Raw genomic sequence first — 26,999 nt, 5'->3', positions numbered from 1 at the left:
AGGTCATATCTGCACTGGAACATTTGATACTCTTTCTTGACTGCGGCTAATTTGAATATGACCTTTTCAAATGTATTCCAAATTAAGGCCATACACTATTGCAAATCAGAAATAGGTTCACCAGCTTAGTGACTTTGTTTTGTAACTTTCCCAATGAAGTCACACATCTGTGGTGTCTGGGGGAAAAAACTTGACACTGGTTTCCATTACAGTGCGACAGTGGAACATGTTTCTCAGCCCTCAGAGGTGTTGTTGTGTTGACAGAGCGATGTCTTTGGGCCTGAATCACTACTGGAGTGGAGCAAAACATTATTTTTAGCTTTATTTCTGTTTGTACATTGAATCACATGATATCATTTCTTACTTTCCACAAGCTGTAGATGATCTACTCATGTATCCTATCATCTATACATCTGCAAATCCTCTCCACAATTCATTCATCACGTATCACAAGTATTCATCCAGATATGAATCCATCCATTTATCTATCCATCCTTCCATCCTCTACTACTCCATTGAGAAAGTTGTGAGTGAGGGTTTTTTTTTAATAAATTAATATTCACTCATCAAACACTCACAGTCACATTTTCTTGTCGGTTTTTTCCCCCTGTTTGTTACATAAAAATAGGGCCGGTTATTTTGCCATTAAGCTATTCAAGGCGAGTCACAATGAAGTTGCTTTAACACTTTGGTCTTGTGAAATACATTTTCCAGCGCTCAGTTTTCCCCAGGGCTTTGTATAAAATGACAACTTCAATCACAGACCCCAAAAATAAAACATGCTCAAGCACCCAAGCAAGATAAATGATTAAATAAAAAAGAGAGAGAATGATAGCAGATGTGCAAATAGTGTTTTTCTGTGTGGCCACAAATGTGGATATTCAGCTCGAGAGCTTGTCTGAATGAAACTGCCAAACAAATATCAATGAGCCACAGTCCGGTAGATGCATATAACCTGTTGCAGCCCTAAAGTCCCATGTGTGCTTTGAAAAAGCCAATTCCAGTTTGCCCTTGAGGAGATATTAAAAATGCTCCAAACATCAAGCTGGAAATTCTCAATGCTGAGTTGCTTTGTATATGCAACAACAACACAACAAAAGCTTAAATGCAATTTGAGGCATTCTTAGCAGAAAAATTGCCATATTTGGTTGTATTATTGAGCCGATTGTATTGAAGTATTTGTTTACCTTATTTTATCAGAATTATTTTAACAATTGTCCTCTTCCTCTCGAAGCAGCAGCAGCAACAATCTGCACCATGGTCATGTTCCATGGGGATTTCATATCAAAAGGTTCATTCCACTTTAATATTTTCTGTAGTGGTTTGTAATTTTCTTTATGGGCTGTGTAGAAAATATTGACATCATCGGTGATGTTGTGTTTGCCTTTCCTGGTACAGCTATATGGCGGCGTGTTGGAAGAAACACAGTGGCGCCGACTCAAAATATTTCATCTGATATAAAAAACAAAAAAAACAATGTGAAGGTGATGATAGTGCAATCAGTGTGTTGTCCGGAGTATACACAGGTGTATGTACCAGCTTATTTTTCAGTCAGCACTGTGTACATCCACTGCCAAATGCCTTTCTCGACTACACTGCTCGGTGCGATGCATTTCTATAGAGCTTAAACTGTATTCTAATTTGAACTGAATTCGAATTGATCGTGACCCTCATATGCAAAATCTATAACTTATACTGCTATTATGAATCGAGCCTTTAATCTATGATATCTACGTAGTAACATAATGGAGTAAAATTGTCGTCTCCCCATTGGGAGGAATATAATGCTTCTCATTAATCTAAGGACATAAAGTGGGAGCTGAAGCTGTTGTTCTCCTATTTGTCAATGGAAAATAGTAAATATCCTTCATCAAAAAAGGAGCAAAGGTTGCAAGTTCTCTAAAGAAAGATACTCATTATGTTGGGATTCAAAACTTCCGTTTTTCATTTACAGTTTTAAATTGTTTTTTTTCTCCAGTTGACATTGCTTTCAGCACTTTGATTGTGTTTACTCCCGATACTTCTTCTCACCAATGTGAAGGGGAAAATGTGAAAATGATCTGGAAATATTCTTCTTTTTTCTTTCTTTTACAAATCTATATTCCAAGTGTGTTTTTCACAGTATCCTTGAGGTGAGTGGTACAGACAACACAATGTGTGTCTCAAAGCAAAACAAAGCAGCGTCATATATATCTGACAAACCTTTGACTTAAATGCTGCTACAAAAACAAACATGAAGAAGAGCAGTTTGCTCTTTCGAGTCAATGATTAGTGCTAATCTTTACTATGAAACTAAATCAAATGAAAAGTTTGATTCTCAATGATTTCTTGCAGACTGCGACCCAACTTTTTGAAAACTGCTACCAAGGTGGAACTTTTTCGAAAAATACTCCGGATGTGGAAAAACAGAACTTTTCTGAAACGCTGCTACTGTGCGTGCGCACTAAAGCCACAGTAAATACTTCTTCTCCACAGTAGTAGTGCGAGTAGATGGACAGTAACAACAATGTTTGCTTGCAGAGTGTCATAAACTCCCCCAGTCCAAATTTCTCCTGGGACTTGGTAGTTTTATAGATGAGTCCATGTTCTCACCATTGTTTATGTTTATAGCATATTGTTCTTTGCGTGCATGTGGCTTCATTACAAAAACTCTGCCTCTGGCAGCATGAGTCCATTTTAACTCCCTTTGCTGGGTGTGGCTTTAAAGCTTATTGATATTTGACGTTCAATATACAAATGAATACGCGCAAAGCCTTCCATTAATACTCAGCTATCACTTCTTCCATTTTTCTGTCCTTCGTCTGGAAGTTTACAGAAACTAATGAATGGAGCATCAGAAATGAATAAAAAATAGCCAAAGGTCTAAAGCCTGCTGTGTGACACCTTTAACCATTTCACTGATTACCACTGCCCAAAATCCTGCTTCAGATTGTGTCCCCTTCTCAATGATAAGGAATGTTTTGGCTTCAATGTGTCTCACCCTGAGACAATGTGAGAAGGTCATGGTGATTTGGCATAGAGAGGAGTCCTAAACTTTGATCTGAGTAACAACAGATTATTCTGGTAGCTGTTGTCTGTACAAACTAGATTCAGTGAAACAATGGGAGAGATTTAGGCCAAAGTTCTGTTCGGCACAGTGTCCTTGCTCTCAGTCAATTGACTTGTGCGATCCTAAATAAAACCTCCTGTGCAGCGTCGGCAACCTTGACTCCTCATCTTTGGCTCTTTCTCGCAAAATTCCACAGCACTCAACGTCAGCATTAGTGCAGTTGTTCACTTCCTTTTTTTTTTCTTCTTCTCTCCAAAAAAGAATCTTAGCCTTGTTCTTGGTCTTTCTGTCACTGTGATGATTCAGAGCGGTGCCGTCAGGGCGGCTGATTGCAAATCGCTCATTCCAGTGCAATGAACGATTAGATGTAGAAAAGCAGTGACGTTGCCATAAAGGATCCCTTCGCGTCGGCTGGTTGGGCGATGATTTGGAGCTGAACAGTGGACATGAGGCTCAATCACATTCTCAAAAGCAATTATAACTGCTCCACAACCAGGCAAGAAGTAGATCATGTTGTCAAATAAATACAGAATTGGAGTTGAACTGGTAAGATGCAGAGATGAGGGAGCTTTGAGAAGGAGATTGGTTGTCAATGTAATGGTAACATGGCTTTACCTCTGTTTACCGTATTGCGTTCTGGCGCCTTGGTGATGAAACTTGGGGGGGCATCTGGTGTGATTTACCTTGGTTGGCAGTGTACTCTCTAGAGAGTTTTGCTGAAACAGGAATACATGTGCAGGTGATGAAAATATGATCACTTTCCAAGAACACGGCTGATGAAACACGTCATATGCTCCCACCAGGACAAAAACTTCACGAATTAGTATGACCTTAAAAAAAGTTCTCTGAAAAAAACATACAGGATGTCCTTTTGAAAATGTTCTTTATTATCAGGGCCTGCTTTTGTCCCCCACGAACTCCCCATATTGTGAATATATAAGCAGATTTAATTCCATGCACATGCACACACGCACAAAATCCTCCTGCTTTTTCCCACCATTTTAACCCAGACAGTTTCCTGGGTGTGAGCTGCTTTATCTGCCTGACATTTGCAATGACTTTTGCCTGAGAATGTTCCCTGACACTTAATGGCTGACGAATATCAGCAGATTTGACTGAAATGAGTCGTCTAAAAATATTTACAATTTAAGGAAGCACTCTGTATTTCCTCAAAGCAGTGTTTTCTCCTTGATGTGCTTCGAGTCACGGTTCGTCTTCACCAAGCAGCAGTGTAAGAAACAAAAGTGATGATCTCAACTATCAAATGGATATCATGATTGAAAGTTACCAAGGTGAGATTTCAAGTGTGATGGATTGCCCGAAATAACTCGTGGAGCTCTGGAAAAGAGAAAAATAACGCACTGAAGAGCAATTTCAGCAATTTTGTCCACTCCACCTCAACCCTTGTAGCCATATTGTGTGTCAGTATTCTTCAGTCGCAACCGCTCAAGTAAAGGTATTCGCTGCATCAATCAACTTCACTATAAGATTTTTTTTGTTCTTTCTTCCTTTTCAGTTTCCTTCTCCTTCAGTTTCATCAGCCAGCCTGTCACTCATGTATCTGTTCAATAATTCAGAACTATATATTTCCTTTTTCATCTGATAAAGAAGAAACCACGGCCTATTGGTGCTGCAAAAGGAACTGCCTCAACCTGAGACTGGGCTGTGAAATTGGAGTGCCAGGCAGGCATTAACCTGGCTGGGTATGTACATATTAATATGCTCATTATCTGCAGCACTGGGAGGACACGTGGTGTGTGGCACACCGGTGACATTCAGGAGGGCACGATGCAAAGGCTCATGTGTTTGAACTGGGAAAATATGCGCAGGCAGCCAACAATGAGTTATGCACAAACCTCTTCATCTTTGGCTTGACGTACACAAAGCGTACATGACCCAGTCCACTTACACACACCCACACTCATTTGCACCATTTTACGTTAATTCCCTCAACAGAAGGTGGAGGACAGCATTATTAATCATGTGCAGATTGCGACAAAAACACACACAAACACACACACACACAAAAAACAAGCCAAACATCCCCAGGAAACAAACTGAACTTGTTTACGAAGAAAATTAATTCTCTGTCATGCACATCTTGTTTAAGAATTAAAGAAATTAGCCTGAGGTGAAGACATATCCATGGTGCGTGTTCGACCTTGTTCTCCGCCTGGCTGTACAGGGCTATATTAGCTTGCAGTATAGCAAACCAAAGGCAAAATGAGTTTGGAAGTTGCAGTGAAGAATAGGAACAGTTTGGAGGACGCAGCGGCAGGTGGAATTGCATACAAGAGAATAAAACGAACAAATTCTTGTTTCTGACCTTGACCTTCCATTACCTAAGACACCGGTGTGCTTTTGAACTGATTCAACCTTGTGGGTTGAATCAGTTCAATGCAAAAACTTCCAGACTGAGCTAATGTATTCTACTTTTGTAGTTTCTGGATGTCAGTGTAGCTGCTTCTGTTATCAGCCACCCCGTCACCGCAGTGACCTCAGAGTTAATGATTAACTCCTGACTCTCAGCTTGACCGTATCTGGGCTCACCCAGGAGTGGCTGTCCCTCGGCCAAAGGATCACGGGTGTTTCGTCGTTAAAGAGTACTTAGTTCACTAGTGCTTTATTCCCCTATCATGGAACAGCACTCATTGTGTGGCGCGGTCCTATAAGTACACACTGAAGGCTTTTGGATTTGCATAATGACCAGCTGCAGACTTTAAAAGCTGTAATCAAGTTCCTCAGTGAATCTATAAATGCTAATTAGACTCATTGAAGACCCCATGTTCAGAAAAGAAAAACACAATTTAATGTGCCTTCCAGCACTGTTTAAGTGTAGTGTGAGGTGAACAAATGAATTTGACCAGGCCGACGCTTACTGGAAATTTTCTCTATTCTCACTCATCACATTTTTTCCCCCTTCTCTATGTGGATAACATTACCCTGCAAAATATCATGAAACACTTTTTGCAATACATCCTCCATTTCTATTTTCAGAGCGGCCACAAACACTTTCTTTTTTTTTTAGACTGACTCTTTGACCAGTATATCGAATTCACTCCCGATGGACTGAAGAAACATTAGTACGACTCACTCTGCTTTGTGCCCGAGGCGACAAGATGGGAGGGATGGGAAACGGAGCACAAGGGCAGCCTACAGTTCTGCTAAATAAAGGCATTTAAGGCTGAATCCATGTTTGCGACAACCCTGGGTTTCTATGAGTGGAGAGCGTTTCTCACTCAGTAAGTTGCATGAAGCAAACATGATACTTACAATTATACTGCTACTTTTATAAAGTATATTTAACACATGAAGTGTGAAAACCCTGTGCCTTATTTTGTATCAACCACTATAGTATGATAATATGTATCAATTCATAGTCAAACTATTGTAAGAAGTTGTACGTGTATATCTACCTTAAATCTCTATATGTTTTCCATTAACCACTGCATATTGGTGACGTTACAGTTCTACACATTTTGCTTGCAATTGAAGGATTCAGTATTTGTCACTCCACATCTGAATGGAAACAAGAACGAAGACAAAGAGAAAAGGATTGATTACAAGCTCGGCAGCAGTGTATGTTTCACCACACTCAACGTGACGAACAATCAGAATAATCATGACTGATGACATAAAAGCGATGTGTGTTTTGACTTGACAGAAATGCGTAACAGTCAAGGTAAATGAAACAGATTTGAAGAAACCATCCCACAATAACATTGAATGCACTGCACGACTTGTGTCTCCAAGTAACTTGCTAAATAGATCTTCAGTTGTATAATTAAACACCCACATTCTCCCATAACTGACTGCATAACACGTAGTATACAACTCACATAATTAATGCCTTTTAAATTGTGTTGATTAATTTTTCTCGAGGTGACATTTCACGAGATGTGCAAGAATAAACAGTGTGCATCTTAATTGTGGTTATTTTGTAGCCACGTTCACACCTGTGCATTAATGGCATCGAGTGGAAAAAATTGGTATGTGACTCCACAAGGCTTCAGCCCAATTAAAATAATTCTCAAGAAGAAGCGTGACTCCCTTGTTAAGGAAGATTTGTCGCTGCCGCCTCAGAAACCGGGTGGAGACAGATGGGTAGGCTAGCTTGGGAAGAGATTGTATATTTGCTTAACATTTTTGCTGTGATCCTATGAGACTGGTGCTTCAATGAAGACGAGCGATAAGCCAGGCGTGCTGGCGTGAGGCGCGTTGGCTACGAGGCGACGTCAAACAGCCTGCCAGGCTCTGATATTTACTGTGCAGACCACCAAATACCAAGAGAGACAAACTAATTTAAGCCATTTGTCTTATGTATTTTCAAGAACGTCTGAAAATGTGATTTAAACTAATATCACTCCAAATGTATTATAATATAATTGCAACTTTCAACCAGAAATTAATTATGTTTGTTTCCGGTTTCATATTATAATGTATCCTTTTTGTGGTCAATTTAATTTAGAATTTTTTTAAATATTTTATATACCACTTTATCCAATTCAGATGGCGGGAGCTGATCCCAGCTGATTATAGGATTAGAGAGGGTACAGTACATTAAGAGGCAAACACAGACACGCACATGCACGCACACGCACACACACACACACGCATATGTGTCCATGTAATTAAGAGTGACCAGTTAACCTCAGATTCATGTCATTTCACCGTGACCCTCCACCAGGAGGTATATGTTTTCGTTGCGATGGATTTGTTAGTCTGTTAACAGGATAACTCGAAAACTTTTGATCAGTTGTTGCAGTCTAACAGATATAAAGCAAAGTAAGAAGTTATTTATTTTGGGTAAGATATCGTAAAGGAAAAAGAAAACTTTGGTATTATATATGATGGATCTTATGAATGATTTTTTTAAACATTTTTTATCACTTTAAGACTGATGTGTCCCAAGATCCGGATAACATTCTGGATATCAAATCCATAATAAAGTATTGGGATCTGTAATATGATCCAGATATATGAACATACCTGTGTGCCATGGGTAGAGGAAAGCGTGAGGAGGCAGAGGTACAAACTTTGAATTCCTTCTTGTTCAGTATTTTTCATAAACACTGATTCACTAAAAACCAGTCAAACAGATTTTTAAGACAAAAACACAAAGAGGAGTTTCAGCTCAGCTTTGTCAGCAATGAAGCTGTTGCACGTTTAAGATCGAAAGCTTTTTTTTGTCACTTTCTGCCAGATTGATCTCATGCATTATCATAAATGTATCTTGGGGTGTAATTTCCATTAAAAACTAAGACGCATATAATGCTTTTTATCGTGTTTTAACTCACAGATTGGCATCGTCTGAAATGATTTGTTTGAGGACATCCATTACACAAATAAGCCGTCACATGCTAATTCCTGAAGTTGGCTGTGCTGTACTTAAGCTGATTATATCAGAATCAGTCTGTCTGTTTGCGTTGCTTGTTAATTTCGTGACATGAAGCTCATTTTGTCTGATGCCATTGAAAAAAGGCAAGCGTGAATATACAGAGACAGTTAAATGTAGTAATATCTTCTGACAGTACACTAATGCCTGTCACTGGACATGCTAAAAAATGATATTGATGAGATGTGCTTAAACAGCGCTCTCACCGCCAGCACTCACAGGCCTGAAGACTATTTTCAGTGATGAATATTTAATCCCGATGTACAACGCTAACATTTGTCCTCAGATGAGACGTGAAGCGGTCAGCGTTTCTCTGAAAGCTCCAGGACACAATGCACCAAACGGCGCATCCAAATTTTCCTTTACTTCTTGGCACGGGCATCCACACACACACACACACACACACACACACACACACACACACACACACACACACACACACACACACACACAGACCCGCGCAAACACATGCCCTTGTGTTGGCAGCCCCGAGCCGCCCCCTGTTCTAAAACTACTTGTTTACTCAGTGATGCCATGTTGGCTTCCAGACCATGGTGACCCGGGAGTAGGGTAACTTTCTGCGGCCTAGCATGCCCCGTAACTGCTGTCCCTGGCTGAAGATCAAGGCTGTCTGCATTCGCTCAAAACACAACCGGCGAGAGACAAAATCCTAAAGACTATGTGAAGCAGAAAGTAAAACAGAGTGGATTCTGTTGAAAGCACAACAAACTCATGATAAACACCATCTGTCACTGCAGAGCACCTTAGAATTACCTGCTCTGTTATAGTAAATTATACACTTCATACATTTATTGTAACAGATATTGTGTATTTTACTCTTTTCTTGTTGTTTGCCTTTTTTCTTTCATTTTAAGTGACAAAGACTTACTGATTCAAGTGTTCAGTGCAAAACTGATTACGCGTGAGATGATAAATATATTGCGCTATAGCAGATTTAGCAACGCTGATATATTGTACAAGTTAGCCCAAGGTTTTGTTTGTTTGCCTCAAGAGGAAAGTGGATGATCGATGAACTGCGCATGCAAGAGAAACTGCAGAGCCAGCTGTGACACCACTGCCTGGAATACCTATTGACAGCCGTGCCTGAGGTGACCCAAAGGTCATCAGGAAAAGTATATAGATCACACTCCAGTTCGTGTTTAATTGATTTTGTTTAAAAGAAAAAAAAAGCTAAGGTGTGGAGAGCAGTTGTGTAAGACAATTGTAAAAATGGGAATTAGTTGCTAAAAACAAAAAAAAAAAAAGGTTAGGAAATCTCATTGTTAAAGATGGATGGTGTCAACAAACAAAATCACTTCTGAATAATAGGTCTGACTTTAATGAGTTAAACAAGTTTGTGCCCAGTCTGGAATAAACAAGTTGTGCACCTGACGCCCTGCAGGCTCATCACCGGGGACAGCGCTCAGCTCAGCCATCAATAGGCAATTATTCTAATGCAATTAAACATGACTCTTCCTCTCCTCTTACAATCGATACTGATCATTTCCTCTAATCACAGGAAATGTGTCATCGGGGTCCAGCGGGGGTGTCACTCCTGTAATTAAGCCTCAACACTCCTCACCGTGAAAAACCACTGAGCAAAACAGGCCACTCACTCCCACTCCTTAACCTCAGCCTTCCTTGGCAGCATCCGGTGCCGTCTAATTATGGCCTTCCAGGATGAAAAAGTCATGGCCAAACACAACATAACCCAGCAGCAGGAGAGCCACTGTCTTTCTCTCTCCCTCTCTCTCTCTCTCACACACGCATGCACTCACACTGACATTGTAATGAGAGGCGACCTGTTTGCCCGCTGCTCACTTGACAAGCTGAGCTCTGAGCATGTATGTTTTCATATATTTGTCTGTCTGCCATGAGTTTTTACGTCTGAGTTTTGGACGCAAGGCCAACGCCCCGCTACGACCGATGTGTCAACAAGAGAGTGGGAGCAGAGCAGTAACAGGATGTGGCCCATGAGGGACACAGCAGTAGGATTAGAGCCATGCCAAACTCTTGTGTAACAAACAGCTTGTTAAATCACCCAGAGCCAAGAGGAGGAAGTGAGAGTCAGCGGCTGCCCTGTCGCACACATCCACTGCACGTACACCTAAATCAGTGGAGGGGATGCCACATCATCATCACACTCGCTGTCTCTCTGTCGTTCTGGTGACCCACAACATGTCATGCTAACCTGGCAGTTTCTCAATCTCTGTGCAGGTTATCTCACACCTGTAAGAGAAGCACATCAGAGAATCCAAATGACACACACACACACACACACAAAAAACCCAGCAGGGCTACATCAGATATCAATGTATGATTTGATTATTGATTACATTATTGTTGTGGACCCGCCACCACATAACATACAAAACTGCCATTACTTCAGTCTTTCATACTTTAAAGGAAAGTTGTTCATAATTCTGCAGTTTCAACCTTTGATTTCCATATCCATTTAAATTTAACGCTAACATCTTCAGTATTCAGTTGCCATGTAAATTCACAGGCATCTAAAGCCGTTCTCCCAACAAGAAGCAAGTTCCACCCTGGAGGGGTCGCATGGTCATCGAAAAGTTTACACAGGGAGACAAACAAATGGTCAAGCGTACACCTTTGGGCAACTTAAAGTCTCTAATTAACCTGACATGTGTTTGAAGAGTGAGAGGGAAAAAAGAAAAAAGCATGCCTATGCAAGAAACATAAAAAAAAGACGATAAGCCTCGACTTGAACCGATGTCCTTTCATTGTGAGGCAAGGGTGAACCACCTTCATCATCACACTCACCATTTATCCCAAACGTGTTTTAAAATTATCTCCAGAGCCACGTAAACACAGAGTTTCAATTGTGAAAAACCAACTAAGAATTTGACCATCAGCCATATCTTAACATTTGATTTCCTGTCCTTTCTTCGTCAGGTTGAACCAAAGGTTTAGATTTTCCTTCTGTTTCAAGGCCAAAAATCTCAGAATGAGATGTTTTCTGTAGTCTCACATTGTAGAGCTGAACATGCGTTCTTGATTTTCAGAGAAACAACAGCGCTTATTGGATTTCAACAACATTTTCAAATTGCATTAAAATGTAATTGATTTGAAGCTCGGAGTGGCCCAGCAGCATTTTTCTTTAAATTTTACATTATCAGCAGCTGAATTGAATCATGAGTAGAATTTCCAAAGGAATAAAAAAAAGGTCTTTCAGAAACCAATCAGTTTTGTAAAATGACCCTGGCAGGGACACAGTTTGGTTAAAACTAGACTTGGTTGGAAATGTTTTGGTTGGAATCAAAACCTGGTGATTTAAACTGGTTCTAAATTGCACTTTCTTTGGGTTTCTTTAACACGAAGGTTGCAATTATAACAATTTGTGTGAGGTTGAGGACTGACAATGGTTAAGGTTAAAAGAAACCGGCATTGCTCAGTCCTTGAAAATTGCAACAATTTTGAATTGGTCCTTCTGATTTTAGGCCACAAGCTGAAACGACAGAAATTTTTCTTTTGTGAAACAGAGTCATGGATTTTGTCCTGTACTGGCTTGGAGACTGTTGTAAAAAATACAAATCACTACAGTATTTTAGTCACTGTTGTCCTGAGAGTTTGAATTAGCACAGCTCCCTAATGGATATGACCTTAGTTGCCTTTGATTATTCCACGATATCTGAAACCGCAAACTGTATACTGCACTGATCCATTAATTACCTGTATCCCACATGGACATTGATTTGGCATCAATTTGCTTATTGGCCAGAGGGAGCAATTCTGGCCTTTTTCCTCTGTGCACTGGGTTTTATTTCCACACAGCCAAGGCACAAACACTGTGACTCCAAGACTTCTGTATGGCAAGCTACAGGCAATATCCAAAACATGTATTATTGGAAGTGACACCTCCCTAACAATATCATCATTATTCACTCATGCGCATTACTTTTGTTTGGTTGAGCAGTGATCCAGCTTCAGCCTTGCTGGAGGAGATACAGCCTGTGATCTCCCTCCGAGGCATCACAATCTGACATCCAGAAAGCTAATGTGACAGCATATTACCACTGCAACCGAGCTTACCAATAACCTTGCTGCAATATGAGCCTGTGTTCTGCTACAGTGAGCGATCGCAGGCCCGTCCTCTCTCGCTGTTAGGGTTTAGTTGTCACAGCTTTGGACAAGGTGGTAATTTAACCTCCCAGGCCACTGAATGTGATTTTCGACAGTTGTTATTTTCTTGTTAGCAAAATGCAGCGTGAACGAGGAGTTACAGTTTACAACAATAATAAATCACTTTCTCCTATGTCGTCAAAGGCAATGACACTACAGCAGGTTTCTGTGATAAGCTTAATAACCCAGGAGTTGAATGTAAATTGAAAACATATTCTTTTCACCCGGAGTTCGTCAGACTTTTGTGAGCTGCTTAATTGAGGGCATGGGCTGTCGGCTCTGGCTAAATTCACCAACCCCTTGTCATAACGATGACTCACACACACACACACACACACACACACACACACACACACACACACACACACACACACACACACACACACACACACACACACACACACACACACACACACACACACACACACACACACACACACACAAGCGGCTCTGTCAAAGCAACGTGGCTCACTCAATTACTGTGTACAAATGAATACTTGATCACAGTTAATAGTTACTTCTTTTGAAACAGTTACTGTACTAGTTACTTCAAAAGTCTCAAGTTGCTTGACAAAGTAATTTAACTGTTCACTAAAGGAAATCCGGTCTGTGACACATAAACTGAGCTGTTTGTTCCTAATATCTGATTCACTCATGAAGTCCAACGGAAGTGACAGATTTTGGATATTCGATCTTCTTGAAAAAAAATAAACTACCAACATGTTGCAAGCTCTTATAAACTGAAGCCAACATTCAATACATTACAAATACTGTAAGTATCCCTTAATGTCACTTATAGTCTGACAGTATCATGTGGCTGTTGGAGGACTCCAGTAAACAGAGTTTCTCTTCACCGGAAAAAACAGCTCCCAATAATACTATTTACCGTAACTATGTTACTACATTTGCAATTGATTTGAAGACTAACATGCTATGTTAACAATATTAGTTATCTCTCGTCCTTCTGGGTGTGTCTGTATCTAATATCAGCAAGAGGAAAGTTTTACATTTCCTATCATGAATGTTTTCTGATACCTACTGTATCTACAGCAACACGAGTAGAAGTTTTAAGTAACTTCATATCTTGCGGATAATTGAACAGTTTTCAAAACATCTCTTTGAGGATAAGAGTGAGAATGTGAGATGTGTTTACAAAGAACCGGTCTTTGACTCTGTGTCGGTATCACAGCCTGAAAGTGTTCAGCAGAATGTGTGATGGTTTTTTCTAGTATCAACCCAAGGCTATAATCCTTTCTAAAATATCCAAATATTTATATGTATTTAAAAAAAAAAAAGGATAAATGTATCACAAACAGTCCTGGATCAAATTATTGTTGGATATGCAAGACTTCTTTAACAGACATGTTGAATCAGGAGTAAATTGCAAGTCTGAGAAGAGTGTAGACGTTCCATTTTTCTGTCATTTTGGAGTTTTTTCCTGCCCAAGCAAGCTCTCAGAGGAGTTTGTAAACATGAGCGCGCTCTGCTCACTTATGTCATGTTACATCATCTTCTCCACCATTTGCTCAGCCATCGGGGAAGTACAGTATATCCCAGCAGTGCGGGCACGATAACACAAAGTCATCAGTCTGTCACACGCTCACTCACACTCAGTCTCATAAGAATCACCAATTCTCATCGGTCTGGGTATAATGGCATGTATGGACTAGAATCCCCAAAACTTAAATAATTAAGAGCCATACACTCACCAGCTACACTCGTTCAGCAAATTACACATAAATATGCCATTGCTTTTTATTCCTTTACTGAGTAGTCTCATTTCTTTAGTCTCCCAAACCAATGCTGGCAGGTCAATGACATTCACAGATTACATGAATAAATAGTTGCACTGAACTTTGAGATTTGAGTTGCCCGTGTAGAATTTCTATGACTTGTGAAAATTGATGCGGAAGCAGGATCTAGAAATATTTATATATATATATATATATATATAACATAATTATATATGTCACCCTTGAAGTGTGATTGTGGTCAGTTTTACACTTTGTAAAAAAATTTTTTTTTTATAATTTGTATGAAACAACCCAATGTATTTAGGCCTATAGACATGATCAAGAAAGACAAAAAAAACAAAAACATCATCTCCATCCTGCAAAGCAACTTTGAGATGTTGTCTCATGTATATGCAGCATATCTATAATGCTACAAGGTCCATATGGAATATTTCCAATATTTACCTTGTTGGGGCTGCATCAGGAGTGTGTGTGACCCAGAATTGAGCAGCAGATCGCAACAATGCTGCAGTGAATCTAAATACCTTGTTGCTGGCAAAACAGCATAAAAGCCAAAGTATGAGTGTGAGCTTATGAAAATATTTGTGCTGATGGCTGCAGAATTCATGCTGCCAAGAAAGTAACAGCCTTTTACCAACATTCATCTGGAAACAAACTCTGGAAAGAAAGCACTTATTTTCATCAAGACATTTTTAGCTTTTGGAAACAAAAATTGTGTATTTTTATTAATGCTATTTCTTCTATGGTGATCAAACTGGGCTGTGTGTGGCTTCTGAACTAAAATGAGTTTGAAAATGTTAGTCTATGAAAAAGGCAAAATGAGGTCCATGCTGCTACCGCTGTACAGTATGTGTTGTGTTTAGTAGATGCCTTTGCAAGTGAAATGATCATTTATCTTTCTCAAAAGGGAGCGTGTTTGATATAGCAGGAAAGAGTAAAAAAAAAAAAAAAGGGGGGGAAAATTGAACATCTATCATCTGGCCTTTAATACCTGTGAGACCTTGAGTAACAACAAGGTGTCAACTTCTTTGTCAGAGGATGATGGACAGATGAGAGTCGGCCGCCGAGCATTCGGGTGACAGATGAGCCAGCGGCTGCTGTAACACTGTCACGTCGTTTTCTGAGCAGTCCATCCACTTAGGTTTACCAAATCACACAAAGCCCATACCACCATGCTTCTGTGTCTAGTGCCGAGACTTCAAGGTTGCAGGCGTCTGTCCTCATATTAAAAAACCCTGAGCTCAGTTTTTACTCTTTGAGTCTTTGGGATAAAGAGATCATCTCAGCAGGACGACTGTAGAGCTGCGCGTCATGCCAGTAGTCTCATTATTCCAACTCCGAGTCGTGCTGTGACTGGCAGAGGGTTCAAATGAAAGACTAATATAGCCCGTGTGCCAGACTGGTGCTTTATATTGAAATTCATATTAGACATTAAAGGGAGTGTGACCCGTTACATTAATGCATTCATCGTTTTTCTTTTCTACTTTTTCTGCACAGTAATTGAGACTGAAAGCATCCATCCAATCAATATTTTATGCCTGCTTCATCTAAGTTTGACTTTTAGGGAGCTGGAGCAGTCCCCAGCCAACTATAGGTAGAATGAAGTACACATTAGATCGAATGAGACAATCACACACACATACACACACACATGAGACTAATTAACACACATCTTTAGATTGTAGGAGGAAGCTAGAATAGCATGAGAAAGGTAACACATGCTGAGGAAAAGCTTTGAATTGAACTGGGTATTTCGTTGAGAGGCGAGAGTGCCAGCCACTATGCCACCGTGTCAAATGTACAAATGCACAGCAACTGTTAGCACTGCAGGGTCCGACAGCCATCCATCTTCTAAACCACTTTATCGGGGTTACATGGGTCTGGAGCTGGAGCTGGAGGAAATGACCTGAAGAAAGCTCTTGCAAACATGATTGGAACATAAAGAATCCACACAAACTTGAACGAGGGTTGTCTTGCTGTGAGGTAAGAATGCCACCCACTGCACCACGGTGCAGCCTACTGTACTTTCAATCAAATAATTCTTTATTAAAAGTGGAAACTTCTTTGTATTAGTGGCTGGAATTATCCAGCCTGAAGCGCAGACACCTACGGTCAGTAATAGGCTCTTTCCACACAATCTCTCCTGCACGTCCCCAAAGAAGTCCATTTTCAGCTTGTCCTCAGTCAAGTGAATAAATGTGTCATTACTCAGAGCCCACCCTCGCACTCATTTTCTCTCTGTCTCTGTCACTGGCTCAGACTCGCTCTGCCACACCTTCCTCTATCTCACCTCGCCAACAGTGCCCAGTGAGGAGCCATTTGTCAAAACAGCATTTTTATGGTTATTACATGGTCACATTATTCTCCATTTATAATTTCTATACTTATGACATTTACGCAACCATTTATCTCTCATCTTGAAATTAGCTGATAACAAATCATCAGGCTCATGAAACTGCCTAACAGGGCTTGATGTGAATGAACTTATGTCCTTTTATGAAACACAGTGATAAAAATACACACACATATTTTCAGATAATTATTGCTCCTAAAGGAGGAATGACTGTGATTAATTGCAGTGGAAATAGTTTGGGTTTTTTTTTAACCGGTGCTGAAACGATTCATTTACATTGTTATATATCCATGATTCTTGCAGAATAGTTTGTTGTTGGTGGGGTTGTGGGAGCTTAAGTTAAACTTTGGAAAGTCTGCCGCCAGACTCAGGAGAAGACGAGCCCCCGGGTTAAACATTCAGACACAGACAGACATGAAAATATACCTTAGTGGATTCCAGTGGACCAAACCAGACTAGAATCCAGAGTATGCATTGATTTTTTTCCCCTTTTACTTTTGCTCTTCTGTCTCTCTCTCTTTTTATCCACTTTAAACAAAAGGTGATTCGTTCTTTAATACCCAAGGCTAATCAAAATGGCACAAGACTTGCTTGTTCTATGACCCGCCGCTTGACTTTTAGTCTCTATGAAATTTGGACGACTTCATCTTAAGTCCCTTTTGCCTTCTTTGGGTCAAAGGTGGCTGAATTCCTTCAGTAGCAAATGAAGTAAATTAGATGCAGGAAAAAGCTACTTCGGAACAGTAAAATATGCTATATGTAACGTCAAAGAGCTGACAAGATAATATTCAAGAGCTCAGATAAAGCATGCAATATAGATATATTAAACTATTTCCTTGCAGGCATTAAGATAACACATTTTCTATTACCTGTGCAGCATTAAGGGGACCTGGTTCAAACCCCAGCAGGAAAGGCATCCAGCATAAAAATGGGCAAATAAAATGTACATAACTTAATTATTTTCGATTATATTTTTATGTGTGAGTAAAAAGACAACTGCAGTTGCCTCTAAAAAAAACAACAACAAAAACAAAAGCCAAAACTGATTTGTTACCTCACTAACATGCTTGCACCTATCCTACAACAAGATCTTCAAAATACCTCCTATGCAGTCCATTTTGGTTTTATGCTCTTTGAATTAAAGCAAATCACATAAATGATTCAATATCTTTTGAGTATCGGGGTTTGTTACATGTCTGCGCGTGCCAATTTGTTTTGTTTGGCGTACGAGATGAATCGGGACAGCAGGCTCGCCTCTGGGAGAACAATTTGTTTGCTTGTTAGCTTTAAGATCCTGTTTTATTTAGATGCACAAATCTGGCAGTGGCATGAACTCCGACTCAGTGCCCCTGGGAAGAGGGGCAGAAGCCAAATGAAGCTCTTCCAATCGTGCCCACTCGGTGAGCCTTATACAGCTCGCACACACAAGCCAGAGAAAATATGTGTAATTAGTTCATTTTATTGCTTTCTCTAATTTAGCTGAGCTGAAAACGTTCCCCCCTTTCTAATTCTTATTATTTCTCATGTATTACATATAATTATGGCTGCCTTGTGACAAAAATTCAAATAGACTTTCCGAGTATGTCTTAATTCCTGTTATGGTACTTGAAAGGCTGACATATGGTGATTTGAATGAACTTCGTTTCACTCACAGTGTCCCTATGTGATTTCTCAAAGAAATTAACACCAGACAATCATAGATTGTGATTTTTTTTTTTATTATTCCTCAGCAATTTAAAGTCCCCCACAACAATCCTATAGAAACAATTTGCCTCTGAGAAGGCTGACATGTTTGTGAGATTCCTTAAAACTGGATTATGGCTTGAAAACAATAGATCATCTTAACATGAAAACTCTGGATTAGAACGTGATTCATTAAGGATTAAAGTTTGCCAATGTCTGAAATTGACTTTAAAGTGGCAGCACAACAGCGCTACACATTTATTTTACTATCTTAATTCATCTTGATTAAGTTCTATAACGACACATTATACTTATAAGTAAAATACTAGTGCAGCAGTCACAATGAATAATATGATGAATATGGAAATTCACTCAAAGTCTGTATCTCTATTATACTTTTGTTTCATTGGATTGCTTATTTTTACTTGATTTGACATTCTCTCCAAAATTTGTGAAAGTTTTAAACATTTGGAAAACAAGCAATTCATTCATTGCAAATAAGAGCACCATTCTTCACAATACAAAAGGGTCTTTTTAGAGTTTGATGACATTTATCCATATATTCTATATACGGTTGTTTCCCGATCCGGTTCCCAGAGGATACATTTGATCTCTGAGCAAAAGCAGGAGAGACCCTGTAAAGGTCACAAGCCCATTAGAGGGAAAACACTGAGAGAAGAGGCCCCCGACCAGAGTTGAACCATTAGACGAGTCCTATTCACTACACCAGCGTATGGCTCATTAGTATTAATGTTTACTTCTATGTTTGAACTTTAGGTCATGTCAATCCAGTATGTTCAGAGATGATGACTTAAAGAATTTAAATCTACCATGGTAAATATTGAAAATATCAAGACACAGAGGATATGCGATGTTAGGAGCCGTTAGGAGGGATTTTTCATCCACAGGCAACAACATACGTTTTACAATTGTTTGCAGCTATTTCACAGATTTTGGGAGACGCATGAGGTTCAAATGCTAAATATCACACCAACAGTTTAGCAATAGCAATGGACCAAGGTGCAGTTAAATTGTTGTCTTACAATATAGTTCCATGTATAAGGCTGTATATTCAGATTTTTCATGAATAATCATGTGAAGGGCTTTTCTTTCCTCAGAAGTTGGTAAACACCAGAGCTCCAGTTGATGACAATATACATTAACTTTAGTTCAGATAGCTGCATCCACAAGCCCAACTGTATCTGCTGCACATCTTAGAGGAAAGTGGGGGGTAGTGTTCATTCAGATGCATTTCTATACATTTCTAATCAGATTTCAACAGCTGTGTACTGTGCAATTAAGTGCATTCAGCTGCACAGAAATCCCAGTTAGACTTTCACTGTTGACTTGGCTGGTTTACTTCTTAGGCCGGATGCCGGGTGGAATACCTGCCAGGTCCAGACTTTGTAGAGTTTGCATGTTCCGCTGAAGGGTTCCCAGGTTTGTCACTTCAGGGTGAATTGAACATTTTCTGCTCTGTGTAGGAAGTCCAATTTGTATTACTGTGGAATTGAGCTGAACAAAAAATAAATAAATAAATAAATTATACAAAAAAAAAAAGTCTGGTTTTTCTATATCTTCTTTGAAGTAACCTTTTTAAAAAAAAAAAAAAACAAACAAACTGTAATACACTTTTCTACTCACAAATAGTAATAATCACTAAAATGAGCGTCATTCAAGAAAGCCTCACTTTTGTCCCAGGGTAATATTCGGAGTCTGTCCACAGCCGACTTAACGCTCATTCCTAATGCACCTCATGGATAAAGCAGTGAATTTCAACGATTGCCTATTTTGCTTGTGACCCCTTGGCTGGCCCTCAAGGACCCTTCAGGACCTCCAGAGCTCGCTTAGAGGACCAGTAGATTATTGTGAACTGAAAAAATAAAAGACAGGGTGGTAGAGTGTTGCACAATGTTACAGGTTGTGCCAACGCCCCCTGGCTGCACACGGGAGACTTGCAGCCTGAAAGCATTTTTTTTTTCTTTCTTTCTTCCCCTCCCTTCGCAGCTCACAGCTTTTTCATCCCTGAAGCTCGCCTTTCATGTCACTAGTGCTACTTGTATGTGCGGACGCAGCCAATCTCTTCCTCATGACGCCACTGAGGCCGGGCTCACAGGGCTTCCATCATAATATTTAACACACCCACCCTGGATGAACACTTGGAAGGAAGACAAGGCGGTGTTGAGAGGACAAATCGCAAGCAGGATCCCGGCACCTGCCAGCCAGCTCTTCTCTGTTTGACGCCAGCAGCAGGAAGAGGCGCAGCATCCAGGCACCTTGCAGCGGATCACCTGTTATTCTTCTGGATCCTTTTTTTGTTTTGTTTTGTTGTTGTTGTTTTATTTTCAGTTTTTGATCAAACATTTACTCTAAACATTGAGGAGGCTGTGGTTTACGGATTGAGCCATATCATCCTCTCTCAACCTGTCACTTTTTTCTTTTTCTTTTTTCTTTTTTTTGCATGGGCACAGTTATGACACGTTTGACATCTCACTCCGGGCCGGCATCGGTACAAAGACGCAGGTTCTGAAGGCTACCGATGCTGTTATCGCTCCTGAAAGCTCCATCCAGCCCGCCGTGCTCCTGACACTGATTCCTATTCAACCACACGATGAATGAAACGCACTTATTGAGCCGCTGCCAGTGAAGTGACCAGCTCCGTCCACCTGTCTGGGAATGAAGAACTGGGACGATTGTGAATAACACACAAGGCATCTTACAATGGAGTTTCCAACATCGCCCGATGCTCATTACGTGTGCAATGATCACAGAAAATCTCCAAACTAACATCGCTGCCTTTCTCATCGCGCAACATTGTTGGATGCCGTAAGGTGCGCTGCGCTTAAATCTACGAAAGAAGAAGAAGGGGGAAAAAAATCACGCACAACAACGCGAAGATGATACTGTTTCGTAAATTCAGAGTGTTAATACTCATGGTGTTTCTGGTGGCGTGCACCATGCACATCATGATAGACTTGTTACCGAAGCTGGAGAAGCGGGCGACGGGAGCGGACGGCGGGGACGGCGGCTGCCAGTGCGCGCAGCACCCGGGCGCGGAGGCGCAGGGCTGGGGGAAGCAGCGCGCGGAGGCGGGCTGGCCTAACAAGCACACGCTGAGGATCCTGCAGGACTTCAGCAACGAGCCGAGCTCCAACCTCACGTCGCACTCCTTGGAGAAGATCACGGCCGCCGCGGACAAAGCGGACCCGCTGCGGCGGATGAGACCGCCGGCGGGGAAGACGGAGGACCACAAGCCGCTCATCGGGAAGGCGAGCGGGGGGCGCACGGTGGCGGCGCACGGTGCCTCCAGACTGTCGTCTCTGTTTAGTCATCCTCTGTACAAGGTTGACCTTCCTGCTCTGACGGACGACGACACTTTATTTAACGTCAACACTGACATCAGGTTTTATCCCAGAGCAACAGGAAACCAAGGATGGTAAGTTGATAAGAATTAATTACACATAAGTTACTTAAGTCACAAGTTAGATTGAAGAGAGATGCAGAGAGAGTGAAAGGAGGTTGAATGTTTTTTGTTCTTCTTCAGAGGAGTCCCTTATGAATTGGGTTCCTATCAATCTATCTATCTATCTATCTATCTATCTATCTATCTATCTATCTATCTATCTATCTATCTATCTACCTATCTATCTATCTGCAGCCACACATCCCTCTTTCCTGCCAAACCACCTTCTCCACTCTTATCTCTGTGCAGCATTGCACTTCTGACTTCATCCTGCAATATTTTTTTTTTAAATGTTCTTGGGTTATCTTGCATTTTAACCATCTGTTGTTAGCATAGTGTTCTGTGCCAGTTCTTTCTGAATCAATTATGCTTATGCACATATTCTCTATTAATGGAGTTTCACACAGGAGCGAAGAAGAATCTATTGCTCTTAGACTAAAAATACTCTGAAAAACACTCAGCGCCTTTTGGTAGACATTCTTACTTTGTGTGTGTGTGTGTGTGTGTGTGTGTGTGTGTGTGTGTGTGTGTGTGTGTGTGTGTGTGTGTGTGTGTGTGTGTGTGTGTGTGTGTGTGTGCGTGTGCGTGTGTGTGTGTGTGTTACAAGGCACAATGAGGGGAATGAAGATGAAGATGAGTTCTCCCCCACCGCTGAGGTTACAGCAGAGTCTTACCCCAACTGGCTACGCTTCCACCTTGGGATAAATCGCTATGAGCTGTACTCCAGACACAGTCTTGTACTGGATGCTCTGCTCAAGGACCTGGTCACGCAGAAGATCACCAGTGTGGGTGAGTCAGTCAGGGACAACTGGGCCATTAAGGTGTGTGGAGTGTTTGCTTAGGCTAAAATGTCAGGCCTTCCATTGCATTATTATCAATGTGATGTTGTACAGCTACAACAAAAATTGGTAAACAACCAAATAAATGTCTCACTTGAATCCCATTGGAAAATACACTGTTTGTGACAAAATGCAATATGTAAGACTTTAGAGGTGTATCAACCTTATAAAGACTATGCTGTGCTGTGTGTATCTCGCTCATCTGTTGGACCATGACTCACATAATCTGTGTACGGCTGTGTGCATTTATGTGCGTCAGAAAGAGGACACAATCGCAAATATCTAGCCCTTTATCTGCATTTCTGCTTATATGCACACGTTTATTAATCTCCCTGTCCTCTTCCCTTCTCCTGGAGCTTAATATTGATCCTCACAATCCATGGTTATCAAATAATTCTAGTGTGTCGATGTGTATGGGAGCATATTTGTTTCGATCAGCAGGTTGTTTCTTAGCTCACAGGTTCCTTAAATCATTAATAATGGTACAATACAAAGGTTGTTACTGTTGAAAGTACTTCAACTCTGTTAAACCAAAGCATACACCAATCCACAAGCAATACTTCTGTTTTATCTGCACAGCAAGGTTATTTAAACATAAAACATGCACTGTGCCAAAAATATAAGGTACAATGAAGACCCAAAGACAATATATAGCTTCAAAACAATTAAGCTGAATCTCTAAACATTGCCTTTTTCCACTAAGTGCCTGTTGCTGTCTGTACTTTACAAATGATTGCTTTTAAACCTGATGACAATGGAGAGTAAATGCACTGTGATAGTGAGCATCAATACACGAGATTACAGATGCAGCTTTGAGAAATCAAGAAAATTAAACCATGTGCCGTGGTGTTAAAAAAGCTATTAAACGTGGCTGTCACACACATTGATTAAAATAGGTGGGTCTGTTTCATCCTATCACACAGTATGTGGATGTTCTTATTCATGGGTCATGCCGTTTCTGCTCGCTCAGCCAAATTTACTTTGAATAGAGGAACTTTCATTTCCAAATGCTGGATTAGACCATGATTAATAATCATAACTGCAACAATGACTAAAACTCTTTATCTGCTTCAGGATTACATTTTTTTGCCTTTATGTTCCTTTTCCTGGCTTTGTCCACCTTCTCATTATTATTAATCCCATATCTCTCAGAGGCAGCTTACAATAAGTCATGCATACATCAATGTCTGCACTTTTGAGGGTTTCCTGTCTTTTTTTTTTAACTTTCATTCACATTTTTTTTTAACAACGTTAACCACAACTATATGCAATCTGGAGCCAGACACACCTTTAAGGACGCTGTCTGTCTGGAAAAAGAAGAAAAAGCTGCAGTGTGTGCCTGTGTGTCTCCTTCAAGCATGCATAATAGCACTTGAGCATTGTAATTAGCTCACACACTTGCTACTTATCTGTCTCACTAAAATGACAAAACAGAGGCGGCATTAGAAAGTTTTCCTCTTCAGCAGTTTCTCCTCAGTAGTGTACCCCCCCCCCCCCCCCCCCACACACACACACACACACACAAGCACATGCACACACACGCACAGACACAGACACCCACCCACCCTCCTCCTCCTTTGTGTCTGTCTTTCAGTCAGGTCAGGCTGGAGCCTTTTTGTTCAGTCATCAGTCGAACTCATAAATCATACGCACAGCTCCATGATATGGCACAGGTGAGCGCCGGATGAATTTATCATCACGCCATGGGAGTGGGATCTGATGCTGGTGTGAGGCCTGGAGCTTTCTGAAAGACCAGTGAGCAGGAAGGAGAAGAAAAATAAAACAAAACAAAAAAAACAGGGACATTGATTCATTTGGGCATTCTTGGAAAAACGGAGCGATAGATGGGCAGATCTACACAAGCATATACATTTGCACAGTTGCCGAGACAGATGGGAGGCAGTAAAGAGCGTTCTGTTAAAGTTTGTTGTGCAACTCATGTGTGATTGCATGTCGGCATAGAGACAATCAAGAGAACCAATCAGCCAAGCTCTGCCTGGCTTTTTCACCAGGGATTACCTTTTGCAGTTTTCTATTAGGAAGCAAATATCATGTCAACCAGCACTGAATGGAGAAATGAGGCCGCTTTAGTTGTGGCTTTTGACTTCAAGGTCACAGTATTAAAACATAGGTCAGGCATTTCCAATCTCCTAAAGCATCAAGTTCAAAGATTACTGTGGGACACTATCCCTTTGACATGGTCTCATCAAATCTGTCACATGTGTGGGCCTAACACTCTCAGTGTTTTTTTTTTCTTTGGCTTTGACCTGGCTCAGTACCCGCTTTCTGTCATCGAGAAAAAAGCTTGGATGAGGGGTTGTGGTGGTTGTAGTGCTGTGTGCAACAGTGTACGCAAAATCCTAAGCTTTTGAAATTGAATCACGGTAAGTGGTGAGACTTGCCAGTACTGAGATGAATCAAGACAGACGGAGATTCTCAGAGAGAATGTGAATACAAGGATGACATATACAAATAAAAACAAGTGGAGTTAAAAAAAAAAAAACTGGAGAAGAAACCGTGAGAGCTCTGAGAAAACAGAAAGAGAGTCAATAAAGACAAAAGACAGCTCTGCCAGCCAGCTGCTCAACCAGCAATCCAGTTGGTAACAAGGTCTACTACAGGGGCTTATGGTGATACTGGGGTTAGGTAGAAGCACCACGCTGTGTAATATGGTCAAGTTAATACGCTGTAATAAACAAGCAAATCTCACGAAAGCCTGTCCATTGTGACAAGGCATTAAGACAGGCCAGACAGTCCCTTTGATTGTGTCCAGGGAGCTCACGGAGAGTGTTGATCACCTGGGAGACTTTGTGGACACGAGCAGAAGTCAGACAGACCCATACTGTATGTGTGGTTCTTGCCTGCGGCTACAGACAGTCAGTTTGTGGGAGTGAGAAGGGAAGTGCCTTTGGAGAGTCCGAGGTGTGCTGGATGGCTCTTGACTGACAATGCATGCAACTCCAGAGGAAAAATCTGGTCTGACGCAGATTTGTTGTATTTGATGTGTCATGTACAAAACACACAGAGACGCAAACACTGCATTTCATTAGTTGCATGAATTGTGATTCAGAGATGAGGTGTGGACAGGATACACATGGCAGTGACGCACCAAACTGTAAACACTGTATTATTTTGTTTAGTTATTTCCAATAACATGCGGTTCATAAGGCATTGTTGGCAGACTGAATACGCTAAAACTGAGAGACCCTCTGTGACTTAATTACAGATTTTACTGTCTGTCTCAGATGATGCACGCTTGCTCCTGGAGAAGTCAGTCACTCAGCCTCATTCAAGCAAATTGCCCATTTCATGCCCCCCCCCACCGTCAGATGCAGAACCGGCGGTAGTTGTCAGCAGATGCTTTCCGTGCCACGTTTTTGCTCCCAGTCACTTCTCCCGCTCAGTCACAATTGCACTTTGATTGTACAGTGTCTGGTAAAATGGTCAGCAGATGTGATGGCTCCATTATGCATTCATGCAAAATTGCGCTCTCCAAATTGGCAAATAACTAAACAGCTGTGCATGTGTGCGAGTGTAGGCATTTGTTTGTGTGTGAGTGTGTGTTTATGCTTCACACTGTTTAGACAGTGATCTAACATCTCACTTGTTTTCCTCTTAGCCATGAAATCAGGAGGCACCCAGCTGAAGCTGATCATGACTTTCCAGAACTATGGACAGGCTTTGTTCAAGCCCATGAAGTAAGTAACACAAAAACACAGATGCATACATCCACAGTCTGGGTATTTCTGCTATTGCTTTATGACTGTTGCTGGAAGTTCTTGTTGAAACTCATTCCTCAGATTTAACAAATATTATAATCATGAAACTACTCTCATCAAATTTTTGATGCACCCATTTATAGTAATGCAGGTTTCAAAAGGGCCTCAAACTCTCCTGTGAGTTTCTGTGCTGCTTGGTTTGTTCATATAGGCAGCTCAGCCCTCCGTGTGATCTTTTGTCTGATGGGGAATCATCTGTCTGCTTTTTAATTAACATCAACAGGCTTATGTGTTAATTAAAATGAGCATTGAGCCATTGTGAAGATGTCTTACGGGAGGCATATATGCTGGCGAAGGCGCGTTGCACTCGAGGAGGAAATATTCCCCTCTTTTCGCTGTCTTGAGTTTTGAACGATGAATTCCCAGGCCAGCATGGATAAACAGTGTCCAGGCCAACTGGGCTGCAATCAGCAGTAATTGCTCAGGAGCCTGGTTTGATTGCTATGAAATGCTGAACGGTTTTCTACATGACAGCCCCAACAGAGTATTCAGTTGTGGTGGAGAGAAGAAGACAGCCTCTAAGATTGTGTGTATTCCAACT

The 26,999-nt window shown here is 40.9% G+C and overlaps 1 protein-coding gene across 1 annotated transcript in view; it reads left to right on the top strand.

Moving 5' to 3' along the window:
* The first annotated feature begins 20,566 nt into the window (after positions 1 to 20,566).
* The window catches only part of fam20ca (FAM20C golgi associated secretory pathway kinase a), a 42,341-nt gene continuing 35,908 nt past the window's right edge, over positions 20,567 to 26,999 (top strand). The window contains exons 1-3 of the mRNA XM_080511029.1: positions 20,567 to 21,813; positions 22,448 to 22,629; positions 26,299 to 26,377. Of these exons, the coding sequence (XP_080367155.1) occupies positions 21,275 to 21,813; positions 22,448 to 22,629; positions 26,299 to 26,377 (800 nt within the window). The 5' untranslated portion in view covers positions 20,567 to 21,274. The remainder of the gene's footprint in view (positions 21,814 to 22,447; positions 22,630 to 26,298; positions 26,378 to 26,999) is intronic.

This window comes from Blennius ocellaris, assembly GCF_963422515.1.
Source record: "Blennius ocellaris genome assembly, chromosome: 16".
NCBI classification, from domain to species: domain Eukaryota; kingdom Metazoa; phylum Chordata; class Actinopteri; order Blenniiformes; family Blenniidae; genus Blennius; species Blennius ocellaris.
Note: the sequence above shows the minus strand (reverse complement) of the source record. Positions and strands in the feature narration are given on the sequence as shown.